This window comes from Hoplias malabaricus, chromosome 9 (genome assembly GCF_029633855.1).
Source record: "Hoplias malabaricus isolate fHopMal1 chromosome 9, fHopMal1.hap1, whole genome shotgun sequence".
Lineage (NCBI taxonomy): Eukaryota > Metazoa > Chordata > Actinopteri > Characiformes > Erythrinidae > Hoplias > Hoplias malabaricus.
The window spans coordinates 19,601,423-19,616,133 of record NC_089808.1 but is presented as its reverse complement, the minus strand read 5'-3'; the positions used below and the strand labels follow the sequence as shown (position 1 = coordinate 19,616,133).

The following is a 14,711-nucleotide window of genomic DNA, read 5'->3' as shown; positions in this document are numbered from 1 at the left end:
TGCAGCTTTCACCTTTGGTTTAAAGTGATTAATTTACATTTATGCATTTGGCAGACGCTTTTATCCAAAGCGAATTACAAAAGAGGAGCTAACATTCGAACTACAGCACAAATTATACAAAATGCCTTACATTACGTGCAATATGCCAGGAAGTAATAAGTGCATTAAATTAATGACATCTACAGATCAGTAAACTATGTAATATGAATGAAGAGTAGTCACTGTTGACTCTAACTTGTTTCACAAGTGATTATGCACAAGATATTTTGAAAGATATTTGACACTGATGTGGAGTGAAAGTAAAAAGTCACCCAAAATGGAAATACTTCAGTAAATTACATTTACTCATTGTATGTAACCGCTTAACCAGTTCATGGTTGCGGTGGGTCCGGAGCCTACCCGAAACAGCAAAAGTCATTCTTATCTTTTAAAAGTGGAGACAGACACCAGTTCATAAATGATAGACTTTTACTATCAAAATCCTCAAAAATCTTAGAAAAATTGTTTGTTCAAAGGCTAGATAAATTCATAGAAAAACATACAGTACTGAGTGATCAACAGTGTGGATTCAGAGAAAATAGGTCCACTTCGATGGCTGTAAGGCAACTGGTAGAAGAGGTATCTACTGCAATAGACAATAAAGAATATATTGTGGTGGTGTTTATAGACCAAAAAAAAAAAAGTTTTTGACACAATTTATCACGACCTATTAATGAAAAAACTGGAGAGATATGGTATTAGAGGAGTAGCATATTCATGGCTCAAGAGTTATCTTTGTGACAGATATCAATATGTACAAATAAATAACATAAACTCAAAACTTCTGAAGGTCACTTGTGGGATCCCACAAGGTTCTGTGATATGACCTAAATTATTTCTGTTTTATATAAATGATATCTGTAATGTGTCTAATTTGTTAAAGGTTGTTTTATTTGCTGATGACACAAATTTATATTGCTCTGGAAAAAGTTTGTAACAGCTTCTGAATGCAGTGGAAAGGCAATTGTAAGTATTAAAGAAATGGTTTGATTTTAACAAGTTATCACTGGATTTAAATAAAACAAAGTTTATAATGTTCGGAACTAGACAAATCAAGAATGAAGTCAAACTTATGATCAATAATGTGGAAATAGAAAGAGTGTATGAAAACAAATTTCTGGGTGTGATAATGGATCATTAATTAGGTTGGAAACCACATATAAATTATCTAAAAACAAAGATCTCTAAAATAATTGCAGTATTATATCAAATTAAAAAATATCCTGAACGAGAAATAATTTTATATACTGTACTGTACTTTCATAGATCCATACATGACCTACTGGGTGGAGGTATGGGGAAACAGATATAAAACCATAACTAAACCAATTATCATGCTACAAAAAAAGCTATATGAATTGTAAATAGAAGGGATTATTATAAACCAACCAACAAACTATCTATTAATTGAAATGCTTTAAAATTCAGTGATATAGTTAACTTAAAAATATTCCACAAAAAATGTACAAAGCACAACACAGTTTACTTCCCAACTGTGTTCAGAAGTTGTTTGAAATTAAAGAGAGCAAATATGAACTGAGGGGAACAGGTATGTTTACAAAAACAGGAGCAAGGACAAATATAAAAAAATAGATGGATACCCTTTAAGGGGTTAATTTGTGGAATAGTTTTGATAAGGAACTAAAAACGTGTAGCTCACTTGGCAAGTTTAAAAAAGTGTTTAAAAAATAAGGTGGTAAGCACTTATAAAACTAAGGAATGATTATTGTAAAAGAAAACAACTTGAATATTTTCTTTCTGTGGTGGTTTTGTATCGTCTAAATACAGAAGTAAAAGGAATGTTAATTAGCGAAGTAAAAAGGGTAGGCACAATAAGCTAATGCTTCAGACTATACCTTTTCGTTTGTATTTGTTTTGTTTTGACTGTCATGTTTATTAATTTAATATTTTTTACCATTATTGTTGTTTTCTTTTCAGGTTATTATTATTATTATTATATACTGTAGTCATTTTGAAAACCGAAATAAACACTAAAACAATTCAAAACTCTGGAGCCCACCAACCCATAAACTTAAATGAATCAACCCAGTCAGTTTATTATGATCTGAAAATGTAAAACATGATTTTGTGCTGCATTTTATGTTAATAGCAGGTGCTGTTCCACCTCCATCTCAAGAATGTATCCAATCAAAGCACTGGACCCATCTGATTTGCTCCAATCCAAAGACATTACATAGATATGACCTAAAAGGCTACATACGTTTACAAATGTCAGATTATATTCCACATATACCTTATACATTGTCACTATTTTCCAGAATTGAGTGCCACTGAAGGTGAGAAATAAAATTGTAGGAAACCAAAAGGAGTTGTAGACACAAGACCTATGTTTTAGGCTGAAATGCAGTGCTGCTGATTTTATCATCTTTCCACGACTGTTCAGCTGCATCATTTAGTGTTGAAAAGAAATTAGAATAAGAAGCCAGCTTCAGCTTTAAAAGATCATTTCTCCCAAAGATGTGATAATGGCTATGAAGAGCGCTCTGGTCAGAATCTAAAGAGGCTAATGGGCCATTACTTTCGACATTGGGTCTCACCCGTGTTCTCACACCTATCTCATGAATAATCAGTGTGTGAGACACAGGTATTGAGAAAAACAATGTCACATCAGATTTGTAGTAATATAGATGTAAATCTAAATAAAATGTCAGATAGTTTCTGCAATGTTCAAAGCCCAAAAGGAAACTTCACAAATGTCCAGTGTTTTTATTTATTTAAATGTTTTCACTATATTCCAGCACCTCTGAAAATAGTTTTTTTGGGAAGTCCATTTTTTAGAGTTAATTTAAACAAAAAACAAATCAATGATATACATACTTTTCTCGCATTATTGTTGTTCGATTTGTGCTGAATATTAGCATTCATAGCATTTTGGGAACAAACGTTTTTAAATAGGTGAAATTTGTAAAAAAAAAAAATATCAAGGCATGCCAAGTGTTTTAAAAAAAAGGTTTTTGTCCTAGAAACATAAACATATCCCCAGAAACTTTAAAGGGTCTATTTTCAAATATCCTGAGGTTGAACATCTTGACGCCATTGCTGCTGGGAAACTAAAGTGTGGCCGAACTACACAAACTGACATAGCGTATAGCTCTTTTACTGCAATTGGTGCTGAATGTTGTCTAAAAGAGCTCACTATACAGGACTTTTTTCACTAAAGTCAATGTTTTACACGGAATATTGTGTATAAAGTGTGTGTTCAGTGATATTTCTCGTATTCAACACTGAGGAAGGTCCTTCACCTTGTTGCCATGCTGTCAGTCATTACATCATACACCTCTCCGCTTATGTCCCGCCTCCCACACAAGATCAGGGCCAAAATCTGAAACTGAAAAAATGGATCTGAAAGTGATCAGATCTGTGACCAAAGAAAGATATCAACCTAAAAAAATAAGATCTGAATCTAATCTGAAAACATATCTGCAAGTGAAAAATATAAGACTTCAAATATCAAAATATATAGGAAAATGAAAAATGAAAATAATTGATTTATTTGAAAAGATAATCTACAATTGAATCAAAATGATATTTTAACTAAGATCCTAGATCCTACGCTTATTTTAATTTTGAACACATTGCTGTATTGTATTGTTTTTTTTTTTCTCAAATGAACAAAACTTTTGACCCTAATTTAGCTCCTGTAAGAGTCAAGAGTGCGAGCCTAGATGGCCCACCCATTCTTATTTCTATGATTATCCGGCTGCTCTTATTGGAGGATTACGACCGTAACACAACGTGTGGACACGCCCATTTCAGTCATATAAACAGAAGCACAGGGCTGTGTTCTCACGCTGAGCGCGAAACTTCAAGATGGCACGGTCGTGCGTTTTAGTTGATGGTGCCTTGCAGCAGCTCCAAGAGAGTTTTTGCCTGGAGAGTGAAGAAGAATGCGAGTACTCGGATGAAAGCGGCGAGGACAGTGAGGAGGAATGGCTTCATTCTGAGCAACGACTTGATCCCGAAGAGGAGGACTGTGATGAGTAAGTCAAATAGGTTTGATTCTCTTTTTTTCTACCGCATGTTTGGCGCCAGTGGGGGACACGGATTGTTTGAAGGGCCCCGGGCGAAAAAATAAAAACCTATGATGTAATGATATAAGGGCAGTTCTTATAACACTGGAATTTTCTTGCTCTGTAATCATAATCGAGTCTGACATACGAGTCTTTTAATCGTAAATAAGTGCATGGAAACACCAATGCACACATTTTAGCCACCGCCAGACCCTGCTACAGTGGAAAAACCAGTCCAAAACAAAGCTTACAGTTAGAGTTCCGCCAACGTTACGAGATCAAGGCCTACAGTCCACGGCGTTGCCTGGTGACGGGGGCCGGAAAAGAGCGAACCTCTGAAGTTTATGAATGACTTTCCTGATGATACTAATGTGTAATCCTCTAGAAAAAGTGTGGAACAACTTCTAAATGCAGTGGAAAGGGAATTAAAAATAGAGAGTGTCTATGAAAAACTTATAGGTGTTATAAAAGTCATAAAATATGTTGGAAACAGCACAAATTAATGCATTATTACGTAAAACCAAAGATATACTCAATCAACAGTCACTCTATATTGTTCTATACTATATTGTTCTTTCATAATCCATGCTATGTGGGGTAACGCAGATAGTTAGCATATTCAGAATTTAAGAAGACCAAACATGAACATAGGGGAACAGGCATATTTAAAAAAAAATAAATAAGAAGTGTAAGGACTAATATAAGTTATAAGGGAATAATGTATAGCTAACTGAGCAAATGTAAAAATGTTTAAAAGTACGGTAGTAAACACATGAGAAACCAATAATATGTATTTTAAGAACATTATTAGTTTGTTTTATTAAATGTTATGTCGCTAAGTACTGTTCTTCTGGTGGAGTTTATCATTGTCAATTGGAGCCTTTTTTATTTTATTTTAGTGAGTTGTGTTCTTCCAGTGTTCGCATGCTTTCCCCCTGGATGCTCTGTTTTCCTCCCACAGTCAGAAAAAAAAATAAAAAATAAAAATTTTGGTATGCAGATCGAATGTCCATAGGTTTCTTTTAGTTGTACTCGTTTCTGTAGGCTATTGTTATGCGAATGTCAGATGTAAATGACTGAAGTACTTGTAAGTATGTGTCATGGCTGCTGATGCTGATACTCTTTATATTATTTTACAGAAATTTAGGGGATATTTCACCTGCACGGAAAAAAGCATGTCTGCTAAGTCTGAAACCACTGTCATGGAAGACCGAAACTAATGTTGATGCCACTCCACCACCACTGCGTTTTGTTCCTGCAAGGACACCTGGTGTGCAGCTGAGAACAAGGGATAGACACACTCCTCTCGACCTCTTCAAGCTGTTTATTTCAGAGGGTGCTGTGAAAACCCTCTGCCGGAACACCAACAAGCAGGCTGCAGAGAACATAGCCAGAGGTGCAAAATACAGATGGCTGGATGTTGGCGTTGCTGAATTTTACAAATACATCGGCTTGACCTTCTACATGGCCATGATCGATTTGGATCAAATCAATGACTACTGGCGGAAAAACAGCATCTTTTCCATCCCTTTCCCACCTCAAGTGATGTCAAGGGACAGATACCGGACAATATCATGGAACATACACATGAGTGACCCAGATGAAGACAGGCTGAATGATGCCAAGAAGGGAACACCAGAGCATGACAGACTGTTCCAGATCAAACCATTGATGCACACACTTCAGGATGCCTGCAAGTCTTTCTATCATCCACGCAGAAGTCTTACTGTGGGTGAACGTATGGTACCTTGCAGAGGACATACTGGCATGAAGGACAAACCCACAAAGTGGGGTTTCAGGTTGTTTGTGCTTGCAGACTCCGGCAATGGGTACACTGTGGACTTTTCAGTGTACACTGGAAAGAATGACTTCCCCACAGGCCAAGGGCTCTCTTATGATGCCGTCATGTCCCTGATTAACCGAAGGTTTTTGGGGTCAGGGTATCATGTGTATATGGACAGCTTCTACACAAGCCCGAAGCTTTTCAAGGACTTATTGGCTTCCAGGTTTGGTGCTTGTGGAACATACAGAGAGTCCAGGAAAGAATGCCCACGCAGTGCTGTCAATGCGTTGACAAAGGAGTCGCCTAGAGGAACAATCCGTTGGATTAGAGATGGCCCTGTTCTATTCGTGAAGTGGATGGACACACAGGAGGTGTCTATCTGCTCCACCATTCATTCAGCCTTCACTGGGGATACTGTGCAGAAAAAAGTGAAAACTGGAAAGGGGGTTTGGACCACGGAAACCTTTCCATGCCCATCGCCAGTGATGGAATACAAGAAGCACATGGGAGGTGTGGACATGTCTGACCAGCTGATCCCATACTACACAACGCAGCACAAAACATTGAAGTGGTACAGGAAACTCTTTCTGCACTTCTTGGATATTGCTGCGACCAACGCCTACGTTCTCCACAAAGAACTCTTGCAACAGGACAGCATGACACAAAAGGCTTTCATGGAGGAGCTGACTGCACAGCTGTGTGCCGTGACGCAGAAGACCCCTGTGAAGACAGCCAGTGCTGCTCATATGCCAGTTCCCGGAGTTGATCTTGTCACTGATCAAAGGATGAAGGCTACTATTGGCCGCAAGACATGTGTGCATTGCAGGAAGCATGGGGGAAAGCAAGTAAAAACCCCTTGGAAGTGTGAAGAGTGTGATGTCTACCTTTGTCTTCAGCCAGACAGAAACTGTTTTAGAGCTTGGCATCATGGACTGGACTGACGATTTGTTTGATTATTTATAGTCAAATGTTCTCAATACTAATGTGAAACACGTGGACTTGTTTATCTCACTACTATTTTTAGGTTTTTGAATATTTCTGGTTTTGACCTCCCTTCAATTATTGTGTTAATTTCCACTGTACATTTTTCAATATTGTTGAATAAACTGCAGCTTTCACCTTTGGTTTAAAGTGATTAATTTACATTTATGCATTTGGCAGACGCTTTTATCCAAAGCGAATTACAAAAGAGGAGCTAACATTCGAACTACAGCACAAATTATACAAAATGCCTTACATTACGTGCAATATGCCAGGAAGTAATAAGTGCATTAAATTAATGACATCTACAGATCAGTAAACTATGTAATATGAATGAAGAGTAGTCACTGTTGACTCTAACTTGTTTCACAAGTGATTATGCACAAGATATTTTGAAAGATATTTGACACTGATGTGGAGTGAAAGTAAAAAGTCACCCAAAATGGAAATACTTCAGTAAATTACATTTACTCATTGTATGTAACCGCTTAACCAGTTCATGGTTGCGGTGGGTCCGGAGCCTACCCGAAACAGCAAAAGTCATTCTTATCTTTTAAAAGTGGAGACAGACACCAGTTCATAAATGATAGACTTTTACTATCAAAATCCTCAAAAATCTTAGAAAAATTGTTTGTTCAAAGGCTAGATAAATTCATAGAAAAACATACAGTACTGAGTGATCAACAGTGTGGATTCAGAGAAAATAGGTCCACTTCGATGGCTGTAAGGCAACTGGTAGAAGAGGTATCTACTGCAATAGACAATAAAGAATATATTGTGGTGGTGTTTATAGACCAAAAAAAAAAAAGTTTTTGACACAATTTATCACGACCTATTAATGAAAAAACTGGAGAGATATGGTATTAGAGGAGTAGCATATTCATGGCTCAAGAGTTATCTTTGTGACAGATATCAATATGTACAAATAAATAACATAAACTCAAAACTTCTGAAGGTCACTTGTGGGATCCCACAAGGTTCTGTGATATGACCTAAATTATTTCTGTTTTATATAAATGATATCTGTAATGTGTCTAATTTGTTAAAGGTTGTTTTATTTGCTGATGACACAAATTTATATTGCTCTGGAAAAAGTTTGTAACAGCTTCTGAATGCAGTGGAAAGGCAATTGTAAGTATTAAAGAAATGGTTTGATTTTAACAAGTTATCACTGGATTTAAATAAAACAAAGTTTATAATGTTCGGAACTAGACAAATCAAGAATGAAGTCAAACTTATGATCAATAATGTGGAAATAGAAAGAGTGTATGAAAACAAATTTCTGGGTGTGATAATGGATCATTAATTAGGTTGGAAACCACATAAATTATCTAAAAACAAAGATCTCTAAAATAATTGCAGTATTATATCAAATTAAAAAATATCCTGAACGAGAAATAATTTTATATACTGTACTGTACTTTCATAGATCCATACATGACCTACTGGGTGGAGGTATGGGGAAACAGATATAAAACCATAACTAAACCAATTATCATGCTACAAAAAAAGCTATATGAATTGTAAATAGAAGGGATTATTATAAACCAACCAACAAACTATCTATTAATTGAAATGCTTTAAAATTCAGTGATATAGTTAACTTAAAAATATTCCACAAAAAATGTACAAAGCACAACACAGTTTACTTCCCAACTGTGTTCAGAAGTTGTTTGAAATTAAAGAGAGCAAATATGAACTGAGGGGAACAGGTATGTTTACAAAAACAGGAGCAAGGACAAATATAAAAAAATAGATGGATACCCTTTAAGGGGTTAATTTGTGGAATAGTTTTGATAAGGAACTAAAAACGTGTAGCTCACTTGGCAAGTTTAAAAAAGTGTTTAAAAAATAAGGTGGTAAGCACTTATAAAACTAAGGAATGATTATTGTAAAAGAAAACAACTTGAATATTTTCTTTCTGTGGTGGTTTTGTATCGTCTAAATACAGAAGTAAAAGGAATGTTAATTAGCGAAGTAAAAAGGGTAGGCACAATAAGCTAATGCTTCAGACTATACCTTTTCGTTTGTATTTGTTTTGTTTTGACTGTCATGTTTATTAATTTAATATTTTTTACCATTATTGTTGTTTTCTTTTCAGGTTATTATTATTATTATTATATACTGTAGTCATTTTGAAAACCGAAATAAACACTAAACCAATTCAAAACTCTGGAGCCCACCAACCCATAAACTTAAATGAATCAACCCAGTCAGTTTATTATGATCTGAAAATGTAAAACATGATTTTGTGCTGCATTTTATGTTAATAGCAGGTGCTGTTCCACCTCCATCTCAAGAATGTATCCAATCAAAGCACTGGACCCATCTGATTTGCTCCAATCCAAAGACATTACATAGATATGACCTAAAAGGCTACATACGTTTACAAATGTCAGATTATATTCCACATATACCTTATACATTGTCACTATTTTCCAGAATTGAGTGCCACTGAAGGTGAGAAATAAAATTGTAGGAAACCAAAAGGAGTTGTAGACACAAGACCTATGTTTTAGGCTGAAATGCAGTGCTGCTGATTTTATCATCTTTCCACGACTGTTCAGCTGCATCATTTAGTGTTGAAAAGAAATTAGAATAAGAAGCCAGCTTCAGCTTTAAAAGATCATTTCTCCCAAAGATGTGATAATGGCTATGAAGAGCGCTCTGGTCAGAATCTAAAGAGGCTAATGGGCCATTACTTTCGACATTGGGTCTCACCCGTGTTCTCACACCTATCTCATGAATAATCAGTGTGTGAGACACAGGTATTGAGAAAAACAATGTCACATCAGATTTGTAGTAATATAGATGTAAATCTAAATAAAATGTCAGATAGTTTCTGCAATGTTCAAAGCCCAAAAGGAAACTTCACAAATGTCCAGTGTTTTTATTTATTTAAATGTTTTCACTATATTCCAGCACCTCTGAAAATAGTTTTTTTGGGAAGTCCATTTTTTAGAGTTAATTTAAACAAAAAACAAATCAATGATATACATACTTTTCTCGCATTATTGTTGTTCGATTTGTGCTGAATATTAGCATTCATAGCATTTTGGGAACAAACGTTTTTAAATAGGTGAAATTTGTAAAAAAAAAAAATATCAAGGCATGCCAAGTGTTTTAAAAAAAAGGTTTTTGTCCTAGAAACATAAACATATCCCCAGAAACTTTAAAGGGTCTATTTTCAAATATCCTGAGGTTGAACATCTTGACGCCATTGCTGCTGGGAAACTAAAGTGTGGCCGAACTACACAAACTGACATAGCGTATAGCTCTTTTACTGCAATTGGTGCTGAATGTTGTCTAAAAGAGCTCACTATACAGGACTTTTTTCACTAAAGTCAATGTTTTACACGGAATATTGTGTATAAAGTGTGTGTTCAGTGATATTTCTCGTATTCAACACTGAGGAAGGTCCTTCACCTTGTTGCCATGCTGTCAGTCATTACATCATACACCTCTCCGCTTATGTCCCGCCTCCCACACAAGATCAGGGCCAAAATCTGAAACTGAAAAAATGGATCTGAAAGTGATCAGATCTGTGACCAAAGAAAGATATCAACCTAAAAAAATAAGATCTGAATCTAATCTGAAAACATATCTGCAAGTGAAAAATATAAGACTTCAAATATCAAAATATATAGGAAAATGAAAAATGAAAATAATTGATTTATTTGAAAAGATAATCTACAATTGAATCAAAATGATATTTTAACTAAGATCCTAGATCCTACGCTTATTTTAATTTTGAACACATTGCTGTATTGTATTGTTTTTTTTTTTCTCAAATGAACAAAACTTTTGACCCTAATTTAGCTCCTGTAAGAGTCAAGAGTGCGAGCCTAGATGGCCCACCCATTCTTATTTCTATGATTATCCGGCTGCTCTTATTGGAGGATTACGACCGTAACACAACGTGTGGACACGCCCATTTCAGTCATATAAACAGAAGCACAGGGCTGTGTTCTCACGCTGAGCGCGAAACTTCAAGATGGCACGGTCGTGCGTTTTAGTTGATGGTGCCTTGCAGCAGCTCCAAGAGAGTTTTTGCCTGGAGAGTGAAGAAGAATGCGAGTACTCGGATGAAAGCGGCGAGGACAGTGAGGAGGAATGGCTTCATTCTGAGCAACGACTTGATCCCGAAGAGGAGGACTGTGATGAGTAAGTCAAATAGGTTTGATTCTCTTTTTTTCTACCGCATGTTTGGCGCCAGTGGGGGACACGGATTGTTTGAAGGGCCCCGGGCGAAAAAATAAAAACCTATGATGTAATGATATAAGGGCAGTTCTTATAACACTGGAATTTTCTTGCTCTGTAATCATAATCGAGTCTGACATACGAGTCTTTTAATCGTAAATAAGTGCATGGAAACACCAATGCACACATTTTAGCCACCGCCAGACCCTGCTACAGTGGAAAAACCAGTCCAAAACAAAGCTTACAGTTAGAGTTCCGCCAACGTTACGAGATCAAGGCCTACAGTCCACGGCGTTGCCTGGTGACGGGGGCCGGAAAAGAGCGAACCTCTGAAGTTTATGAATGACTTTCCTGATGATACTAATGTGTAATCCTCTAGAAAAAGTGTGGAACAACTTCTAAATGCAGTGGAAAGGGAATTAAAAATAGAGAGTGTCTATGAAAAACTTATAGGTGTTATAAAAGTCATAAAATATGTTGGAAACAGCACAAATTAATGCATTATTACGTAAAACCAAAGATATACTCAATCAACAGTCACTCTATATTGTTCTATACTATATTGTTCTTTCATAATCCATGCTATGTGGGGTAACGCAGATAGTTAGCATATTCAGAATTTAAGAAGACCAAACATGAACATAGGGGAACAGGCATATTTAAAAAAAAATAAATAAGAAGTGTAAGGACTAATATAAGTTATAAGGGAATAATGTATAGCTAACTGAGCAAATGTAAAAATGTTTAAAAGTACGGTAGTAAACACATGAGAAACCAATAATATGTATTTTAAGAACATTATTAGTTTGTTTTATTAAATGTTATGTCGCTAAGTACTGTTCTTCTGGTGGAGTTTATCATTGTCAATTGGAGCCTTTTTTATTTTATTTTAGTGAGTTGTGTTCTTCCAGTGTTCGCATGCTTTCCCCCTGGATGCTCTGTTTTCCTCCCACAGTCAGAAAAAAAAATAAAAAATAAAAATTTTGGTATGCAGATCGAATGTCCATAGGTTTCTTTTAGTTGTACTCGTTTCTGTAGGCTATTGTTATGCGAATGTCAGATGTAAATGACTGAAGTACTTGTAAGTATGTGTCATGGCTGCTGATGCTGATACTCTTTATATTATTTTACAGAAATTTAGGGGATATTTCACCTGCACGGAAAAAAGCATGTCTGCTAAGTCTGAAACCACTGTCATGGAAGACCGAAACTAATGTTGATGCCACTCCACCACCACTGCGTTTTGTTCCTGCAAGGACACCTGGTGTGCAGCTGAGAACAAGGGATAGACACACTCCTCTCGACCTCTTCAAGCTGTTTATTTCAGAGGGTGCTGTGAAAACCCTCTGCCGGAACACCAACAAGCAGGCTGCAGAGAACATAGCCAGAGGTGCAAAATACAGATGGCTGGATGTTGGCGTTGCTGAATTTTACAAATACATCGGCTTGACCTTCTACATGGCCATGATCGATTTGGATCAAATCAATGACTACTGGCGGAAAAACAGCATCTTTTCCATCCCTTTCCCACCTCAAGTGATGTCAAGGGACAGATACCGGACAATATCATGGAACATACACATGAGTGACCCAGATGAAGACAGGCTGAATGATGCCAAGAAGGGAACACCAGAGCATGACAGACTGTTCCAGATCAAACCATTGATGCACACACTTCAGGATGCCTGCAAGTCTTTCTATCATCCACGCAGAAGTCTTACTGTGGGTGAACGTATGGTACCTTGCAGAGGACATACTGGCATGAAGGACAAACCCACAAAGTGGGGTTTCAGGTTGTTTGTGCTTGCAGACTCCGGCAATGGGTACACTGTGGACTTTTCAGTGTACACTGGAAAGAATGACTTCCCCACAGGCCAAGGGCTCTCTTATGATGCCGTCATGTCCCTGATTAACCGAAGGTTTTTGGGGTCAGGGTATCATGTGTATATGGACAGCTTCTACACAAGCCCGAAGCTTTTCAAGGACTTATTGGCTTCCAGGTTTGGTGCTTGTGGAACATACAGAGAGTCCAGGAAAGAATGCCCACGCAGTGCTGTCAATGCGTTGACAAAGGAGTCGCCTAGAGGAACAATCCGTTGGATTAGAGATGGCCCTGTTCTATTCGTGAAGTGGATGGACACACAGGAGGTGTCTATCTGCTCCACCATTCATTCAGCCTTCACTGGGGATACTGTGCAGAAAAAAGTGAAAACTGGAAAGGGGGTTTGGACCACGGAAACCTTTCCATGCCCATCGCCAGTGATGGAATACAAGAAGCACATGGGAGGTGTGGACATGTCTGACCAGCTGATCCCATACTACACAACGCAGCACAAAACATTGAAGTGGTACAGGAAACTCTTTCTGCACTTCTTGGATATTGCTGCGACCAACGCCTACGTTCTCCACAAAGAACTCTTGCAACAGGACAGCATGACACAAAAGGCTTTCATGGAGGAGCTGACTGCACAGCTGTGTGCCGTGACGCAGAAGACCCCTGTGAAGACAGCCAGTGCTGCTCATATGCCAGTTCCCGGAGTTGATCTTGTCACTGATCAAAGGATGAAGGCTACTATTGGCCGCAAGACATGTGTGCATTGCAGGAAGCATGGGGGAAAGCAAGTAAAAACCCCTTGGAAGTGTGAAGAGTGTGATGTCTACCTTTGTCTTCAGCCAGACAGAAACTGTTTTAGAGCTTGGCATCATGGACTGGACTGACGATTTGTTTGATTATTTATAGTCAAATGTTCTCAATACTAATGTGAAACACGTGGACTTGTTTATCTCACTACTATTTTTAGGTTTTTGAATATTTCTGGTTTTGACCTCCCTTCAATTATTGTGTTAATTTCCACTGTACATTTTTCAATATTGTTGAATAAACTGCAGCTTTCACCTTTGGTTTAAAGTGATTAATTTACATTTATGCATTTGGCAGACGCTTTTATCCAAAGCGAATTACAAAAGAGGAGCTAACATTCGAACTACAGCACAAATTATACAAAATGCCTTACATTACGTGCAATATGCCAGGAAGTAATAAGTGCATTAAATTAATGACATCTACAGATCAGTAAACTATGTAATATGAATGAAGAGTAGTCACTGTTGACTCTAACTTGTTTCACAAGTGATTATGCACAAGATATTTTGAAAGATATTTGACACTGATGTGGAGTGAAAGTAAAAAGTCACCCAAAATGGAAATACTTCAGTAAATTACATTTACTCATTGTATGTAACCGCTTAACCAGTTCATGGTTGCGGTGGGTCCGGAGCCTACCCGAAACAGCAAAAGTCATTCTTATCTTTTAAAAGTGGAGACAGACACCAGTTCATAAATGATAGACTTTTACTATCAAAATCCTCAAAAATCTTAGAAAAATTGTTTGTTCAAAGGCTAGATAAATTCATAGAAAAACATACAGTACTGAGTGATCAACAGTGTGGATTCAGAGAAAATAGGTCCACTTCGATGGCTGTAAGGCAACTGGTAGAAGAGGTATCTACTGCAATAGACAATAAAGAATATATTGTGGTGGTGTTTATAGACCAAAAAAAAAAAAGTTTTTGACACAATTTATCACGACCTATTAATGAAAAAACTGGAGAGATATGGTATTAGAGGAGTAGCATATTCATGGCTCAAGAGTTATCTTTGTGACAGATATCAATAT

The 14,711-nt window shown here is 37.0% G+C and overlaps 2 protein-coding genes across 2 annotated transcripts; both read left to right on the top strand.

The window, feature by feature from the left end:
• Positions 1-3,769: 3,769 nt before the first annotated feature.
• Positions 3,770-6,960, top strand: LOC136707762 (piggyBac transposable element-derived protein 4-like). The gene is made up of 2 exons (XM_066682009.1): positions 3,770-4,040; positions 5,210-6,960. Exons 1-2 carry the CDS (start codon positions 3,871-3,873, stop codon positions 6,792-6,794), a joined length of 1,755 nt encoding a protein of 584 aa, XP_066538106.1. The 5' UTR covers positions 3,770-3,870; the 3' UTR covers positions 6,795-6,960.
• A 3,767-nt stretch (positions 6,961-10,727) lies between these two features.
• On the top strand, positions 10,728-13,918 carry LOC136707764 (piggyBac transposable element-derived protein 4-like). Its single transcript, XM_066682011.1, has 2 exons — positions 10,728-10,998; positions 12,168-13,918. Exons 1-2 carry the CDS (start codon positions 10,829-10,831, stop codon positions 13,750-13,752), a joined length of 1,755 nt encoding a protein of 584 aa, XP_066538108.1. The 5' UTR covers positions 10,728-10,828; the 3' UTR covers positions 13,753-13,918.
• The last annotated feature ends 793 nt before the right edge of the window (positions 13,919-14,711 follow it).